This window comes from Poecile atricapillus, chromosome 3 (assembly GCF_030490865.1).
Source record: "Poecile atricapillus isolate bPoeAtr1 chromosome 3, bPoeAtr1.hap1, whole genome shotgun sequence".
In the NCBI taxonomy this organism is placed as follows: Eukaryota; Metazoa; Chordata; class Aves; order Passeriformes; family Paridae; genus Poecile; species Poecile atricapillus.
In genome coordinates this window covers 33138884-33157172 of record NC_081251.1, presented here as the reverse complement: position 1 = coordinate 33157172, position 18289 = coordinate 33138884, and the positions used below count along the sequence as shown (strand labels likewise).

General features: G+C 41.0%; 1 protein-coding gene across 1 annotated transcript in view; it reads right to left on the bottom strand.

Annotated features, from left to right (window-relative positions):
* The window catches only part of SH3BGRL2 (SH3 domain binding glutamate rich protein like 2), a 40187-nt gene extending 29500 nt beyond the window's left edge, over positions 1-10687 (bottom strand). The window contains exon 1 of the mRNA XM_058836469.1: positions 10227-10687. Within this exon, the coding sequence (XP_058692452.1) occupies positions 10227-10676 (450 nt within the window). The 5' untranslated portion in view covers positions 10677-10687. The remainder of the gene's footprint in view (positions 1-10226) is intronic.
* Between the last annotated feature and the right edge of the window lie 7602 nt (positions 10688-18289).

Genomic DNA, 18289 nt, shown 5'->3' with positions numbered 1-18289 from the left:
TACAAGGTCACAGCTATATTATTCCCACACAGGTACTAATCCTCCTCCATGAATCTGGGGGAATGATAAGTCCCCTTTACCGCTTGGAAAAAACACCTAGCCTTTCCTTAAGGAGGACTATGCTTGCATTTACTATGATTCCAACATGTTTCCAAGAATTTCAAACATGAGTTTGTGAAATAAAGTTGTCAGTGCTTTTGCTAGTTTCTCCTGACAGTTACTATCCACACAGCACAGATGTGTCATTCTGCCAACTACAGATATACACACCCCTGACAATGCACTTTAAAATAACAGCAGTAACAGCAGTGCAAGTCATGCAGAATTCATTATGCTAAGTTTTTGACGATATTTACAGGTTTTCTCAGCACTATATGAAACTGCAACAGAAAAAATGCACTTGTAGCTTGAGACAAATGTCGTATTTCAGATAAAATTGGAGTATATTACTGCAAAATTTTCTCATGTTTTTGTAATCCTAGAAGATGGATTTTATAAACCAGGGCTGACTGCCACTACTATTATTCAGATCTGTAACAAAATTATCTTTGAGTCAACTGAGCAGAACAAGGTTTGTAACCTTATTAATAAATGTCAACATTATTTCTCTTTCAACAAATGCAACTTTATCTGTGTAGCTTGTGTGGTTTTGCAGCTCTGTATCTGTAAATTCTCTTTTCTTTTATACTTCTGCAGACCCATTTCTTAGTGACAAGTTGCATCCCCAAACACAGCAGCCGATTATTATTGTCCCATAAACTGCAGACACATCTCCTGTAAGGTCAACAGGAGGCACCTCCACATAGCCAAAGGTATTGTTGAATACCATGCTGCATAAACCCACTGACTTTCTGACTTCCCTGGGGCCTGATGCTGGGAATCTTTACTAGAAAACAGACCTTGCTGCAGGCAAGCCAGTTTGACTGAGCAGGAAGGGACTGCTTGCACAACAAGCCCTTCATAGCAGCTGTCTTCTTTGATCAAAGACTAGTTTTGTATCTCTTTTCTAACTAATTTTAGCTTCCTAGCTTGTCCCTACTGAAGAATGTGATACTATCTACATGTTTCAAATGCCACTCCTGTCTCTGTTTCTATATAAACCTATCAGATCAGTCAATTAGAAATGTTTCAGAAAGGCTATCTGACCTCAGGAGATGCAGATCCAGATCAAAGGTTTAATGCATACTTGAATTGCATTTCTTTAGATTGGACAGGGATGATAATTTCACTAACCCTGCAGCAATTTAATGACAGTTTTCAGTTGCTGATGCTCTATTGTTCATCAGATCAAAGGAAGCTTCCTTTCAAATGAAGGCACACAGAAATTCACTTGATTTTCTCAAAAAAAAACAGATTAAGAAAACAGTCTTTAATTGATTTCTAATGTTACTAATAATTTGTTCCAAATAATCACTCATAAAGGTTTTAATAGCACTGGTAATACCCAATATAATCCTCTGCAGCATATGAAAATGCCAGGAAACAAAATAAACTTGTGAAAGTTTTAATAGAATTTCTACTGTTAAATTCTGATTAATTTTTCTCTGAGTCACTTTCTCTTGCTTCAAGTGGGACCTATCCAGTAAATTCAGAGGACCTGTGCTACATGGACTGGTGAAAAGAATCACAAAACTCTATCTCCCAACATATGAAGGTAAACAATATTCTGCTCTTTTGTAACAGCATAAAAATCCAACAGCCAATGGAAAAGCATGTTAGCATGTGTGAATGGAACATACCCCATGATGTTTTGATTTGCATTTAATATGAAGTACAAGTTCATGGTTTCAGGCCTCTTCTCACAAACAAAAGCTCTGTGGGTAACCCTGTTGGCAGAGTTTGCAACAGAACAATCCCATGAAATGGGACATTCAGAAAGCCAGAAACTGTGGCTGTTCAGGGCTTTGCCACAAGCAGAAGCTTGCCCTAAGTTATCATTACCCCTGTGACAGTGGCACAACTGGACACAGCCTGGTGCTGCAGGCACTCAGGTCCAGGGGCCAACGTGTCACTCGCCCACCTCATCACCCACGGAGGAAAATGTTCACAGCTGTGATGGAGGAGGCCAGAATTTGGCCAAGTGTTCAGTCCTGGAGCTCTGCAACATCCAGAAGAACAACTTTGGAGTTATCAGCACTAAGGTCCTCAAATGCCCCTGCCATCCCTGTCAGAGCCGTCAGATAAAAATCTCTGTAACACTCTTTATACTGATGTTACCTTTTTCCTATGGAAAGGAAGGGAACTATTTTATTCCACTGTATGTCCCCATTAGCCAGCACAATCATATTGGTGTGTATCTTATGTTGGTATTACTATTCTGATATTCTGCAAAACAACTCATTAGCTGAAGTAAGGTACATAAATAAAACTTTTAAGTACAGGCCAGACACGTGGAATAACACAGAATAATAGAGACAGGTGAGCAAGCACCACAATTTCAGCGCTCTAGTTTACACTGAAGATAGACATCCACAGCTGCAATAAAGGAGCAGGAATTTTTGACATGGCCCCAACAGGTGCTGACATATCTTGAGCATCCTAAAGGCACCAGGACTTTATTTCTCTTCTGGGAATGCTAAAATCAGTGGTTTATTTTTACTAGGAGATAATTAGCATCTATCAGTGATTCAAAGGCTCAAGTATGTATATATAAACATATATATACATATCCATACCCAACATATATATATGGGTATTTGTATCTCTCCATATATATGTGTGCATGCAAAAGTACATATCTACATATGTATATTCAAACAAAATGCAAGTTGATACATATGCAAATGTCACTCCCAGGCATTAACTTCTACAAGTTTATTCCTTGCAGTAAAATGACAAACACCTTGTGTTTTCCCATTATGTCTTGGTAGGAATGATGGGGATTAGTTATTCAGGGACAGAACAGCAAAACCAACAATAACAAATCCTGGAACTCTTAAGTGTGAAGACAAGGTCAGTCCTACCCAAGGCAGACGGGCAGGAACAGAAGGACACACTGTCACTGATGATTCACTTTACTCCCTGAACAACCTGCATCGCCTAAGAACTTCTCTCCAGAAATCATCTAGCAAGACTGTTACTCCCTTTTCTTTGTACCAAATTAAATTACAGTGAAGTACAGTATTAAATTTAGACTAAATAAGCTTGCTTACTGATGTAAATCAAATTGATTTTCCCTTCCTCCACTAATGAGATAAAAATAACTTGTTTTGAGTAGGTTCCTCATCACTGTACTTCTTATGACCACAAAAGGAGGATACCCACATGCTTTAGACTCAGCCCCGTCAGAATGGTGATAAATATCTTCCAGTAAAGTAGCACACCTGAATGGAAGGACTGCCACAGCTTTGAAATGAAGAATTAAAAGATTTCACTCCAAAATACTTCACAGATGGAGGTCTACAGCCCACATAAGACAAGAAGGAAGTTTTATGTCTCTGTTCTCTTGCAATAAGACAGACTGTGTTAAATGAATTGCCTGTACAACACTAGTATCTCAGCCACTGCTCCTGCTCAGCCATCAACAACTTGGAAAGATCAGGTCACCCTTTGCTCATCTACATGAGACACACTGAAATCTGGTGTTTTCAGAAATGACAGGCAACGGTGACTTAGGTCTCTGAATTGAGTCCATCTGCCCATCCAACAGGCGCCAACTAAACAACACACCAACCCCAGGAGAAAATATTATGGAAACAATATTTCAGCTACTGAGGAATTCAGAGGTTCTTCTAAGCTTTGGCAGCTATCTGCAGACCAATTTCACTGACAGTCACAGGTAAGAAACACCATCACTGCCTTTACATTTCCCCTCACCTTGCCAAGGAAGAAAATTTGCCAACTTAAGGGACTTGTGAAATGTTAACTATCTTCTGTAAACTTATTACAAAATTAAGCTGTTAAAAAACACTGGCATACTTGAACATGGTCATGCTTTTTTGGGTACAGTAGATTTCAAGCAGGAATAAATTCCATGCAGAACTGCGTTTCTGCATTCATTACACTTCCTAGCAAGCTTCCACACTGTCAGGAAAACAAAGACTGCAGCATTTCTTTTTGGACAGACTCCCTGAGGGGGCCAACACTTGAGGTTGCAGGTGGGGAAGATGTTGCCCTTAGTGTACTAAGCTAGTAGAGACACACTCTGGGTTACCAACTCAGTGGCAATTCTCTATCTTCAAGTTGCACTCAGACTGATAAACATAAAAGTGATACTGATATTATACAATGAAGAACTTCCTTACACGCTATTTTTCCACAATTCGCAATTTCTGAACATTCCTAAGTAATTTGTACTAAAAAATTGCATGCAAGTTAGCTTTTACTTCAGTGTTCTTTTTCATTTATTATAATCAAATTCAGCTACATGCAACATCCAGCAATCACTGGTACTATGACCAGAGTTAGAAAAAAGAATTTCTAGACTTTAACAACATGGGTGGAAGATTAAGGAGAATGGGTCACCATCACTGAAGTATGTCCATTTGGGTACTTGTACATTGATACTGCTGTACTCTATAGAAAAACAAAGGGGAAGTGTCTCCATAACCTCAACCAGAACAATACCTCCTTTAAAGTTTTATTACAGCTAATTGTAATCAAAGGTTGGTGACCAACCTTCTGCACATGACACTGTGTAGACCAAAGCATGTTGTCTAAAGTAGCATTACTTCTGACATGATCTATCTGCCAAGAAGAAATGTAAATATTTGAAAAGCACTAGAGCATACAAGAATGGTGCAACAGTTAGGTACTAAAAACTGTACACAAATTCAACCTGCATCCTTGTGACTAGGGTTCACACTCAGCTCCCTCCTGAACACATTCCTTAGGCAATCTCAACTGCTGTTCACAGGCTCACAGTTCTCTCCATCACAAGGCAGGAGAATGGAACTAGAGTTTATACTTACTTGGAATACAGACCTAAAACCCAGATGCACAGACAGGGAGTCCTTAAGGTGGAAGCCAGCTAAAGCCTTCAACATTGACCTCCCTGCCTCACAGAATTCAGTTGTGAGGCTCTCCAGCTCTCTGCCACAGCCCTGCAAAATAGGACTGAAAGAAGCCAGCAGAGATGAATGAGTCACCTGACCCAATAAGAAACTTGAGGAAGAATGAAAGAACTAATTTTGTTTGTCAAAGGAACTAGATCCAGAAAGTCCCCAGATCTCTCCTAGGCACCTAACATAATTGATAATGTCCAAGATGCAGATACACGTGATGTGTCCAGTGACTGAGCAAGGACAATGATTGTTCCAGTACCAATGCTGTGGTTACAGCAGTGCTCTGTAGGTGCACGGCCAAAAGCACCACCACCTTGAACAGGTGAAGTGACACAGTGTGATGTTCATGTGGAATTCATAAATCAGGCTTTGAGGATCCAATCCAACAGGTGTATTCTCAGTACACTGACAAGTGTAGACAATACTGTGGCTTACTTCCTATGTAAATATTACATGATCACTTCCAACTGTAAAGAGTATTCTCTCATTTCTGAAAATCTAGCTTATCTGCTGCTCTGATCTGATTTTACAAAATTCAAATATTAAAAGATCAGGATAATGCTTATAATTTACAAAGCTTTTTTTTTTTTTTTTTTTTGTTGAGCTTGCATAAATCACATGCAACAAGCTGCAAATTCCTCCAAATAACCACCATAACTAATACTGTTCTCTCAAAAAGCACTTGTATCACTCAAACACATCACTTTCAGTCTTGACTGCTGTGCTTTTGGGGTGCAGAGAAGCAAGCAAAAAAAAAAAAAGTTAAAGATCATGGATATTCTAGAAGTGACGTATTCTAAGTTAACTAAGTTAACTTATTCCACAACTCCAACAAGAAGCACAATCTTTCTGAGAAGTGGTATGAGAAATGTTGAGTTACAATGACTTTTTACAAACAAGGGTGGAGTTGGAATTCATCATCCATCAGAAACCAGCTTAGCCTTAAGAATGCTAGCACTGTATTCGTCTCCATTACATTACCCAACAACACGTGAACCAAACAAACATGACTGTAATTATTCTGACATTCCAATGTTTTATAATGTGATTTAAAGTCATTCCAGGAAACAAAAAATCCAACTCATTTGACCTCCGTAATACGCTTAATCAAAAGGAGAGCTTTAGTCTCATAAAACCAATATTTGCTATAGAAACAATTTAACTGTAACTGCACCCATCTTATCAAGCTTCCTAGTAAAAAAATCCATAATCCTCTTCAGTCGCAAGAGTCAAAGTCCAAGTTTTGGTAATTTAAAAAAGTCTACTCTTTTCAGGTTGTTGTTGCTCCCCCCTGAAACTCTCTTGTCCTCCCAAACATGTTCTCCTGAAGAATGTGGCTGAGCAGCACTTATATTTGTGCACTAAAAGGAATTCATTTCAGCAACCTGTTTTTCTCATCTTGCGAACATATAAAAATTTCAATGGGAAAGTGTTTCGCATATCTCACTATGTGGATGGTACCTGCTGTGCCATTATTTCACTAATTCCCCTATATTATCTGTTCAGCTCAACAGATGAAGCTTCAATAAATAAATACCACAAAGTAGAAAGTACAAGTGAGGCAGTTGTTTGAAGGTCCTTCATTATTTAACAGCTCTTCAATGATATTTCCCTTATCTCATCTTCAGCCCTCTAACTGCAAGACTGAAGTCTTCTCTGGTTTGACATTTCTAGATAACTGTAGGAATTCCAAACTTAAAGTTACTTAGCTCATACCGTCAGCTTCTTGACAAAGGTAAAGCTGCTTTAAAACACTGAAAACCATTTAACTATGAGTCCGTACATAGTACAGTAGCACAAGCGTAAATTTTTATTGACAGACTGGAGAAAGTGAAACAGATAAAATTACAGTCACCTTGGAATGATTTGGTGAAAAACCGGTATAAACTATTTCCTGAAAACAGTGAAGCACTGCTGCGGGAGAAAAGTAAAGGCTACTTTTAAAGTAACCTTTCTCTTAGGCACAAAAGAACATTGATTGTCCTTATCAGGGAGGAGTACAAAGCCTGCCTCCCCAGCCCTACAAAGAAGTGCTTGGAATTCGAGACACAGCAACCAACACAAGTAGAAATTCAGGTCAGAAAGAGCAGGAGACAGTAAGGCTTGTAGAAACATGCCTGTCTACCTATTCAGAGGCTTCGCATTGCGATTCAATTGAATCTGCCTAATTCATGCTTAACACGAGGTGATTTAGAAATGTACCCGCACGTACAATGCCTCCCTCCTCCCTTCCCACAAGAAGGTCTCAGAAGCTTCTCTACAGCGTCCCTACAGGCTAAACCCACCGTCCAGCCTCCATAAACACTCAAAATCAATGTTTCCACTGAAGCAACAACTATATTTTGGGATCTGTGAGTTATTTTAAGCTCACGAAGCATTTATAGTCACAAGTTTTATTAAACAAACAAACTATTAACCTCTCAGGGTCTAAGAACTTTCTGATGTTTGCAAGATGCTGCAGAGAGAACTCCAAAACCAAATGAAGGGAAAATTCACATTACTCTTGGCTCCTCATTCGTTTCAATTACTTCCTTTTCTCATTCTTTGGAATGACTCTCAAAATGTTTTATGCACTAGACTCTTAGAATTGTGTGTGACAATTACATATTTTTATCTTCTTTAATACAAAACAAATTATACCAAGTATCGAGATCAATAAATGCTTTAGTAGTTTCTAAATGAAGTTATATTTATGCAAACTAAAAGCCTTTCCTGAGTGTGTATATATATATATATATATATATATATATATATATCAGTGTATTTCTCAGGAATGTTTCAGCCATCATGCCTATCATTTGACCTGGGTATTCTGAAGATTTCAAAAAGACTCATACACAAAGAGTTTAGCTCATTATATTTGCCAAAACAAAAGCTTACTCTAGAGACTACATGGACTTTCCATTGTAAAATAAAGATTAACTTAACAAAGTATGTCTAGAGAGATTGGAAAAATAATTATGTCACAATGGCACTGCTTTTTTTTTTGTCAGTCAGTATCACATATAGAAGTTTCTGGCCAATTACAGCAGGTCAGATATTAATCTGAGAAACAGCCTAGCAGCTTACAAGCAGCTAGCCTACAATTTGACTCAAGTTGACTTACAGGTAGAAATTAAACCATGGATTCTGACACCATTTTTAGCAGGAGACAGAGCAGGATCTATATGAGGTACTCATTTTTCTTGATGGGGAAATAATTCTGTCTCGTGAATTGCACAGGATCCCAAAAAATAGCTGATGTAGTGCTGAAGGCTGGAGGAGATGACAAATGTATGACTCAAAGACTTTTTCTTGCCTTTCACTGATGTTTAGTTCTAGAAGAATGATAAGAAGTTTAAAACTTCCCTTAAAAACTGCTTAGAGACATGAAATACAGTAACCACCTTCTTCTCCAGATGCAGATTCCCACATAACTAGCTAATAATAGTGTTTTCTTCATCATTTTCTTCCATCCTTAGCCTGGATCTAAGGACACCTCCTGCAAAGCCTACAGAAAAAAAGAAAAGCCTCCATGATGCAATACTGAGAACAGCAGGAACCCAGCCCATAATTAAAGTTCTTAAATGCTGTGATAACACAGATGAAAAAAAAAAAAAAAAGAACTGACAGAAAAGAGATGTCACAGCTCTGGCCCTTTATAACAGTTCCTTCAATGACTGAACATCTGTTCTGCTCTGGTTAGGCCACACTCAGATGACTAGGTCATCATTAGGCTGACTAGATGAAGAAAGTTGACCATCACCAGGATGCAAACTGTTACCCATATTCTGTCATCTTCTTGTTATCCAACCCAGAAAAAAAAGGCAGCAAGAGAACTGATGTGCAATTTAAACTGTCAAACTCCGTTTTGGTTTGCTGGGTTACTAGATAGTTATGAGGATTATATTTCTCTGCTAACTGCATATGTACCTTGCAGGCAGACAGTGTAAGGAGAGAGCAGAATCAAAAACTCCTGTCAGCAGCCTCCTTGCAAACTGGAGATGGGGATGGGTGAACTATGCGTCCCTTCTCTACCCCTCCAACAGAAACAAAAAAAATACAAAACTATGTATACTGTTCAGCCCATGGGGCATGAAACAGAAACTAAAACCAGCAACGCTACACTATCACAGTGTGAACCAATTGCCCATGCAGGGAAGGTGATGTTTCTCTTATGGATGCTTGATGGACACGGATTACAGAGTTCTGAGGATGCTGTGTTTACTCAGTCGGCTACTGAAATGGATAATTAGTTTTTATTAGCTGTAATGCAGCCACTAAGCATTTTGAACACTTCATGCCAAAACATACCAGAACACACACATACCTGTCATCATGTTACTGAACTGAAAACCAGATCCACACAGTAAAAGGCTGAAGGAACTGAATACACAATAAACCTTCAGTTAGGAATATGCTACATCTTTCTGCAACACAGAAAGTGCTGCTGCCCTCACTGCTGAAGCATAAAGAATATCAATTACATCTAAATCCTTTTGATGTTTCTTATTAAAGAACGAATTCAGTAGGACGTTTACGCCCAGATTTCCTTAACAGAAAGCTGTCACTTTATATGAAAATATGGAAATTCATAGGTCACACGCATTTTAACAAGAGAATGATGTACAAGCTTCAATTAAACAGAGAACGCAGTGATGTCCTTCAAAATCGAGTCTGAGAAGAGCTGTACCTATTCCAGATATTTCTGAATGCAGAGGTGCTGGTGGCCTGAAGTCTGTCCCTAGGCTCTCCCCGTATTTATCTGTTCATCCTGCCGTGGGTGGCAGGCACCGAGGCACCGCACCTGCCCGGGCTCGGCTCCCCTCGGGATGGTCTCCCCTGCACCGCCGCTCTGATCGCCTCCCAACAGGGAAAGTTCGGCCTCACTTAACGACCTCCTAGACCATTTAAACACACCCGAGATTTGTCGCCTACAAAGGTTTCGGAGTGCTTGGTTTGCCAAAGGCAATTTACGAACTAGTTAAGCTTCGACAGCCTTGCGGAGGAGAGTTGTCTTTTCCGCCCCCATCGCACAAGCAACCGGGCAAATTCAGCCCCGCGTCCCAGGGCAGCCCACGGCCGGGCTGGGGTCCGTGCGGGGCGAGGCTCGGAGCCGAGGGCAGGCTGGGCAGCGCGGCCAGGACGAGCTGCCAGCCCCGCGAGTCCCCGGCCCCGCAGGCTGAGCCCTGCCCGCGGCGGCCGCGCTCCTCTCCCCGCTCCCCGCCGCTCGCCCCCACTCACCGCCACCGAGCCCGAGGAGGAGGCGACGAAGACGCGGATCACCATCTTCACCTCATGAGCCGCGGCGACAGGAGCGGTGGGGACGGGGCAGCGAGGCTGCGAGGAGCCGCTCCCCCGCACGGGACGGGGCCAGAGCCGCCCAGCTCCACCCTGCCGCTGCCGCCCCCGAGCGTGGCCGCCTCCCGCAGCACCCCTGCCCTGCCCTGCCCTGCCCTGCCCTGCCCTGCCCTGCCCGGCAGCGCAGCCCCTCTCGGGAGAGCCGGGTCCGGCTCCCGGCTGGCAGGAGGCAGCGATAGCGGCGAGAGGCGGGGGTGTGTGGGCGACGCGCAGGGACCGACGGGCGCTGTAGTCCTCCCCGGGCGGGCACAGCCGTAGCACGGGGCCGGGAGGCAGCCAGGAAGGAGTCTGCCCGCCCCCAGCTGCCGGAGGAAAGCGAGGGAACGGAGGCATGCGGCAGCCTGCCCGCCCCAGCTGCCGTGCCCCAGCGCCCGGGGCTGCCCGCTGCCGCCCGGGAGAGGCTGAGAGGGGCTTGTGGCAGCCTCCAGGTGCGCTGCCCGCTGGTCGAGGTGAACGGCGCCTGAAATTGCTCCCCCATGCCACGAGGGCTGCTCCTCGCTCCAGCTCAGGCTGCTCCTGGTTCTCCTACCCCGTGTGGAGCCGCCAGATCTGATCCGCTGGGTCCGGGTCTGGCCCCTTGGCCGCCGCTTACTGCGGCTAAGGTGGAAAATGAGCCGTTCTGGACAGGAGTTCCTGTCAAGGCAAGCAACAGGGATAACTCAGGAGAGGCAGGACGCTGGGTGAGAGGGCTGTCCCACGCCATACATTCCAAAGGAGCTAAACAGCGCTGCCCCTTTTCACTCCCTGGTGTGGATGTACAGCGCCCAATATTGTCAGCTGTGGAGCAGATGTTATTAATCATCAGGATAAGCAGATAACCCCAAATAACCCTTCCTCAGTCAGCTCATCTGCAAGTGACCGCGGGGAGATCGGTCCTCATCAGCTTTTGGGTCTGTGAGGATGCAGCCTGCCTTTATTTAAAGTCAAGAATCAGACAGCTGACAACCTTATACATGCCACTACCATCGTAATCCTCATCCTTTCTTCCCTGCGTGCAGCCCGATGGTTGCTCATTCCCTCTGACTAAATTGTCCCTTCATGCCGTTTCACCCCAATGATGAAGTGTGCTGTGTCATCCTCCTTGACACCTTTGCATTGCCACTGCCCTCAGTAAATTTCCATTGTTCAAACTAAGCACAGACCTCGACTTGCTGCTAAATATATCCTTAAAACTTGTACATTTTAATATTGATTATTTATTTTGAAATCCTGAATTTCTTGAGGAAGGTATACCTAGCAAGAGCCATAAAACTCTCAGTGCTTAGATCTTGATTTATCTTGTGGGAGTCATTGGAAAGCTTTCTACTGATTTCACTGTCCTGTGGACTAGAACTTAATATCAGGAATATAAAGTCCTAAAATGAGAATTAAAGTACCAATCTTGCAGAGATGTATGCATTACTTGGCTTTCATGAGAGTGCTTCTTGAAAGAAAAAAAGCAAACTTTATTGGAGTGCACTTAGGTACAAAGGTTAAGATTTTCTGGCTTCAGTGCTCCTGTCTTCACTTAAGCATAACTTTTACTATGGGAACCACAAACTGGTGAACGACGAGTGTTTATTGTTTAATTGCTGCTGACCGACCAGGGAAAGCAGCAAAGGAGACAAACTTGTTTTTATGTTGGTTTGTAAGAGAACACCAAGCAATGTGTTAAAATTCTGTGATAGGTGAGTAATTATAGGAATTTGCTGGAAAGTTCCCATTACCTTAGTGAATTTCTTTCACACTGCAGGATTATTTCTGACAACAAATTTTCCTGGATTTCTCAAAGTTTTCTTTAAAAAATGAAGGTGCTTACTTCCTACTTATTTCTCTGTTTACTCACTACTAGAAGATATTTGGTTCAATATTCTGTTTTGACCACATTCTCATTTTATGAAACAAATAAAATCAGGGCAACCCCCTGCAGCTGGTTGTATATGATTCACTCACAGCACAAATACATAATTTTAAACTATAATATTAATAACTCCTACTTGCTAATACATTTCACAAATACTGCAAAGTGGGGGAAAAAAGGTAGCAAGAGTGATTCTGAAGTGTGCTGGACTTCTTTATCTCTCACTAAATAGAAGAAGAGAATGCTCCTACATCTCAGAGACAGCCGTGACACATAACCAATATCTCAGAGAAAGCATGTGGCAATGGCATTATATGGAAAAAATCCACAAACTGGAAACAAGAAAATTAAGAATTCTAATGGGACGGTAACAACAGTAACTAAAGTATTTTTTACGATTGTTTACTCTTCCTATAAGAATCCTCTATTTTGTTAGTTCCAAAAGCCACAGATACAGTCTCCTTTCCCATGTGAAAAACAGCTTTCATTTCAGTTCATTTCAAAGTGTTTATAAGTGGCATAAATTCTCAAAAGCTATGGGGAAAAAATTTCAGACAAGACACTGCACATTTTTCTTTTTTATTGTTTTTACAGTCTCCCTTTTGTTCCTGCAGCCCTTGGTTTGGCAGGTTCCTACCTAGGTTGGTAGGTTCCTAGTCTGAACTTAAAAACAGTCTGAGCAGCTAAATTCATGACCAGAGTTGATAGACTCAAATTGAGCTGAAGTCATGACTGGTCTTCATGACAGAGCTCATGAAGATCTTCCTTTTATCACACTTGGCACAGCTTTAGCCAAAGATTCAGCATCTTTATTCCACACATATTTTGAGAAACCATCAAAGAGTAGAGGACTTCTTGCCCACATTCAACTTGATAATGAATGCAACAATTAAAGCATCCTTTCAAACACTCTTTGGAACTGATTTTGAAAAATCTCAGTCTGTATTTCAATTTTCTTGTAATTCTCTATTTTTTAAGTATATTTATAGTATTTTGGGCTAAAAATTTTGCACCTAGTTCTTATCAGTATGCAACATGGGAATTGAAAATCCAGACATCTCTCTCATGTCTCTCTTTTCCCAGTTTTTCCATACTCACAATGAAGCTAGTTGGTTGTGGAAGTAATCCAGAAAGTTAGGAAAAATAAACATTACACTGAGAAGCTGAAGATTTTAAAGCTTGTAGAGCAGCATCTTACTTTATGTGGCTCCTAAGCATTGTTCCTCTGTGGAATGTAAAACCTATTGGACATCACTCTGTGATGTTTTGCATTTTCAAGTGGTGTACAGGTTAAGACTGGACATCACTCTTTGTCCTGCAGCTGCTGTTGGTAAATGTCCTGAGGCCACACCTTTAACTCCATTTCTATCGTACAGTTCTGGATGCTTGAAGACAAAATAGTATGAACTTTCAGTTAAGTAGAAGAAATGTAATAAATTAAAAACATTGCCAAAATGATTTATGAGCAGTTTCCCATGTTTACAGGAGGTACAGGAAGACTGGAGTAGACAATGTGAATTTATGGGGGCAGGGGTAGTTTCTAAAGATTTCGTGGTCAGAATGATTCATTGTTATGCCAGACCTTCATGGAATATTAAACAGAACTTTACTGCTGCTAAGGTAACAAAGTACACACAAACATGAAGCTTATGAGTGTGTGGAAACAGAAGTATAAATGTACAACTTTGAGCAAGGAACATTCTAGTTACGATAAATGGTGATTGTACAGTAAGATGCAACAGGCATAGGATAAAAATACAGGAGAAACATAATATTATTTTTATGACTGAAAAAATTGTTAAGCTGGCTTTATTTCCACCTGAAAGAAGTAGTCTGTCTGAGGCATTTTAGAAGTTTCTTGGTCTGTGAGTTGTTGGTACCAATCAATTATTTCTCTGGGTTCTGTGAAACATTGCTAAGAGACGGTGAAGTCTCACAGACTCTGCAACAGTCCACATACTTTAAATTTTTAAAGAGGTCTTTATCACTTTTTAAAAATTCCAAGGATCAAAACATGTTGAAAATTACAGATTTAGGATGCCCTTAAAAGCTCTGACAGTTCAGATCAATCTTTTTTTTGGTAGAAATGTGACTGTCATGCTAGGGAACAGAAAATGAACTTAAGGGGTGAAGAAGACACAGTGCTCCAGCTTCAATAGAGCTACAGAGTATCATCAGCTGCTCTTGCACTGCAGAACACTAGAGAAAGATAACTTAAATGCTCCAAACCTTACAAAATGGCCAAGATAATGTAATGTAAGTACAGGACTGTTTCACTTGTCGAGTAATGGCGCTCAGTGTGGTGGCTGATAGCTGTCTTGGCCAGACACAGCTTGAAAGAGCATGAGATAATGCTGCTTGGAGTCCAACTCTCTGCATACATCCTAGAAGCCACTGTATTTTTAAGGTATCATTTTATTCACAGAAGTAACCTCCAGGACACATTTTCTCTGTTATGCTTAAATGCCTGCAGCTGTGGTCGGTCTGTGCATACTCTTATGAATCTTCCTCTACATGCACAACAGGTCAAGCAACTCCTAGTCAAGATCACTCTATCCTTTGCAAAATTATTTTGGATGTCTTATTAATCATTGATGTTTCTCAATAACAAACTCATTCTCATCCAAGCCTCTGTTCTTTCCAGAACCTTCACTGTGGCTACACAGTGAAGGCCATTTCTGATTTTTCCCCACAGTCAGATTTTAGAGATAACATCCCAAGATAGAGCTCTTTCTCTTTTGACTGGAATTACTCTGAAGCTACAACAAAGCCCATGTGTTAAAACAGGTTCTTGGGAAGAGACAGAGCTGGAAAATTTTTGAGAAAGCTTTTGATTCTTTCATTTACAAATTTGTGGCATGTTGAGAAAAGCAGAGAGGTACAGCTGTTCTTCATTTCAGAATTATTTCTGTACCATCTCTTTATAACTGACAGAACAAAATAAACCCAAACAAACAAAATTTTTTTGAAAATTCCAGAGATCTTAAGTAAACTTTCTTTCATGCCATTTATATCTAAATGTACTTGGTAATCACAAAGCTGGATGAGTCCATTCTTCTCAGTGGATGCTCTTTATCTGAAGTCACAATCTGCTGCTCTTTAGTTAAAACATGAATAGGTTTAGTATGTGTGGCTGCTTTGATCCCCTCACTGAATTTCTAATACTAAGGACCTTTGAAACAAAAAACATTTTCCTGTGAAATTCCACATCTGATATAGGTCAGTCATCTGACTTGCTCAGTCAACTAAACCTGGAAATTAAAACATCTTTCATGTTCTGTATAAATCAGACATCATTCCTTAAACTTCCAGCTCCATCATGTAAAGTTCTAGAGTTCATTCTATACTTGTGTCTTTAACAATCCAGTCTTAACCAGATGAAGTGTTTCTGAAGGTGGTGGCTCTGACTGAGGAGCAGGAATTCAGGCATGTTTCAGTCAGTGTCAAGCCTGTCTACACTTTCAGCACAAGAAACTGCAAGCAAATCAGGCTCAACAATGTCAAGTCCAGTAAGTTTACGTCCTATTTCTGCTGATTTGAACAATCTTTAGTAATCTACATTACTGCAAAGGGATGAGGGATGAAAGCCCCCACAAATCTCATTTCTCCATCTGCACTCCCAATGAAACCTAAATTAGAAAGCACTCAAGATGTGAAGTGCACTCAAAGAGCAGCCATGGAGCCTTACATTCCTGCCAGCCCTTTCCGGGAGGGGCCTTCTGCCAAGCCCTCGGAAAAACAATCTACCACCATATTCATTTTGGCTTTTTTTCAGCTGTTTCCCCATATCTGTTCAGTTCCACTCTGACAAGGCACTTTAGAAGACTAATTTCTTGCAGGATGCAGAAGTGGGTCGGCATAATATTTACATATGCAAGGGCAAAAAGAGAGTCATCTTGTGTAGAATAAGAAGCAGTTGAGTACATGAATTTTGGTAACTTTCCTAAAATATATGCACTAAATTAACTAAGAATACTTATTATTTTTATAGTATTCAGAATTTTTTTTAGATGTTTCGCAGAATAGAGAGGTGGGGAAACATCTCAAACATGGAAAGCTGATGTAAATTTGAGGATAAGGATTATGTGTGCTCTGTGTTTCAAGCATGGGTTCAAGCCCACACCAGGAGGCCACTCTCCCACTGAGGGGACACAAGACTGTAATCAGTCACAAAGTTTGAGACAATCCTTAGGAACCATATAGAAAAAAATCTTTGGCTCACCTTTAATCCTCATCTCAGAGGCCAAAGGTGTCCCCACATGCAGTGGTCTGCTGTCAGGTGTAGACCATCCCTCTGCAGAAGATGACTCAGAGCTGACAGAGCCCTTCCCCACAGACAGGAGGCACAAGTAGCCTGAATTTAACTCCACAGAAACTGTGCAGACAACTGCAGACAACCTGCTGGCATTCTTCTGGACCAGGGCAGCAATGCCCTGGCATTGGGCATTGTTGGCTTCTTGGACAGGGGCCAAGGGGAATGAAAGTGTGGAGAAATCACATGGGTCCTGTTTCCCAAACTGGAGAGGGGATGACCCAATCTGGAGAGGGGACTAGCAAGTGGGAGCTGAAGCTGGTAGAGGGAGAAGGCAGAAAAGGAAAGAGGGACAGCAGTAATTAGTCCTGTGCTGCAGACAGGCTGTATTGACCTACATGGGAAGTGATTGCAATGTCACAGGCTGTTTGAACCAAGATGACCCTTTTCTGCCTGGCCAGAAGCTGAAGAGATGTGGGTTCAGAGTGGGAGAACATAGAATGGAAACAAGATGCTTGCTGTAGCATCATCAGGTTTGCATAAGTACAACCTGTGCAACTAATGCACTGAACAATGGAACATGTAGGAGGCAATGTAAGCCAAACAAAAAGACAGCCAAATAAATGAGAAACCATACAGTGTGTCAGGTGGTGGGTAGAGAAATCATTCATGTCCTTCCACGCACAGCCTTTGTATTCTTTGGTAGCATAACCCTGCAAAATTTGCTAATATTTGTTTATTCCTTTTAGATTTGTAAAATAAAGTTTGTTACATTTTGCATTTCCATGTCCTGTGTTCTGTACAATGTTTTCCCTGATCAGATCTTTGGTACAGCTGCTACCCTGTCTCAGAGCTACCTGAGATTTATTTTCCCTTGCTATAAAGGTACTGGGGAGGCAGCAGTTGGGAAGTAGTCTTTTCCATAGAGGGCTAATTAACCTGCAACTGTTGTTCAGCTGTAAAAGGTAAAGTGGTGAAAATGCTAAGTGGAATATTTTAGCACTTCCCAAAAGTCAGCTACAAAATTCAGTACTGTTACCCCTGGCCATGTTTGATCTTACCATATCTACTTTGCAGAAAAAGAATGACATTCTTTTCATCTGTGATTTTCCACTGGGAGAACTGCTGGTTGACACAATAGGTATGTATGATTTTTGTCAGTGAAGGCTTGGCTTAGGCCAGCTTCCAGACTAGTCAGAGCATGAATTGGATGGTAAGAACAAAAAGTAATACAGCCCCATTTGTTTGGGGTTTTTTAATTAACTAGAAAATAATGATGAAAGACACACAACTGGTCTTCATAGGAAATCTGTAAAACAAGCATGGTTTGATCAAAGTGAGAAGCTATGAGAGATTAGCAAAATTAATCTTGCTGCAAGAAATATTATTTTGTCAATTCATCAAAACTATCTTCTCAAGATATATGTTTTCTATTTCACTAAACAACAGACATCATGCAGCCAGCAGGGTCAAGTCTGCTGCTCTGCTAATGGCATGGCAAGGGTAAGCGTGTCAAAGCTGCCATTGATTTTTTTCTAAATGAAGCTAGACTGAACTAAAATTACTTCCAGAATAGCAGATATAAAATAACTAATGAAGGTATGGCCAAGTAACTATGCTGCTAAACATATTTTGACAGCATACCAGTCTCGGTCATAACCTATTTTACTCATGGTCTGCATAGGCTGTTCTTAGATAACTCCTGAAAAAGAAGCTACAGTATTTAAAAAACCTTACTTGTCTAAATTTCCTTATTTGTGTATAGGAAGTTGTCTTTTGACCACAATATGTCCACAAATGGACAAATATGATATAACAGCTCTATCAGGCCCTAAGTGGGTGAATATGTGTGAT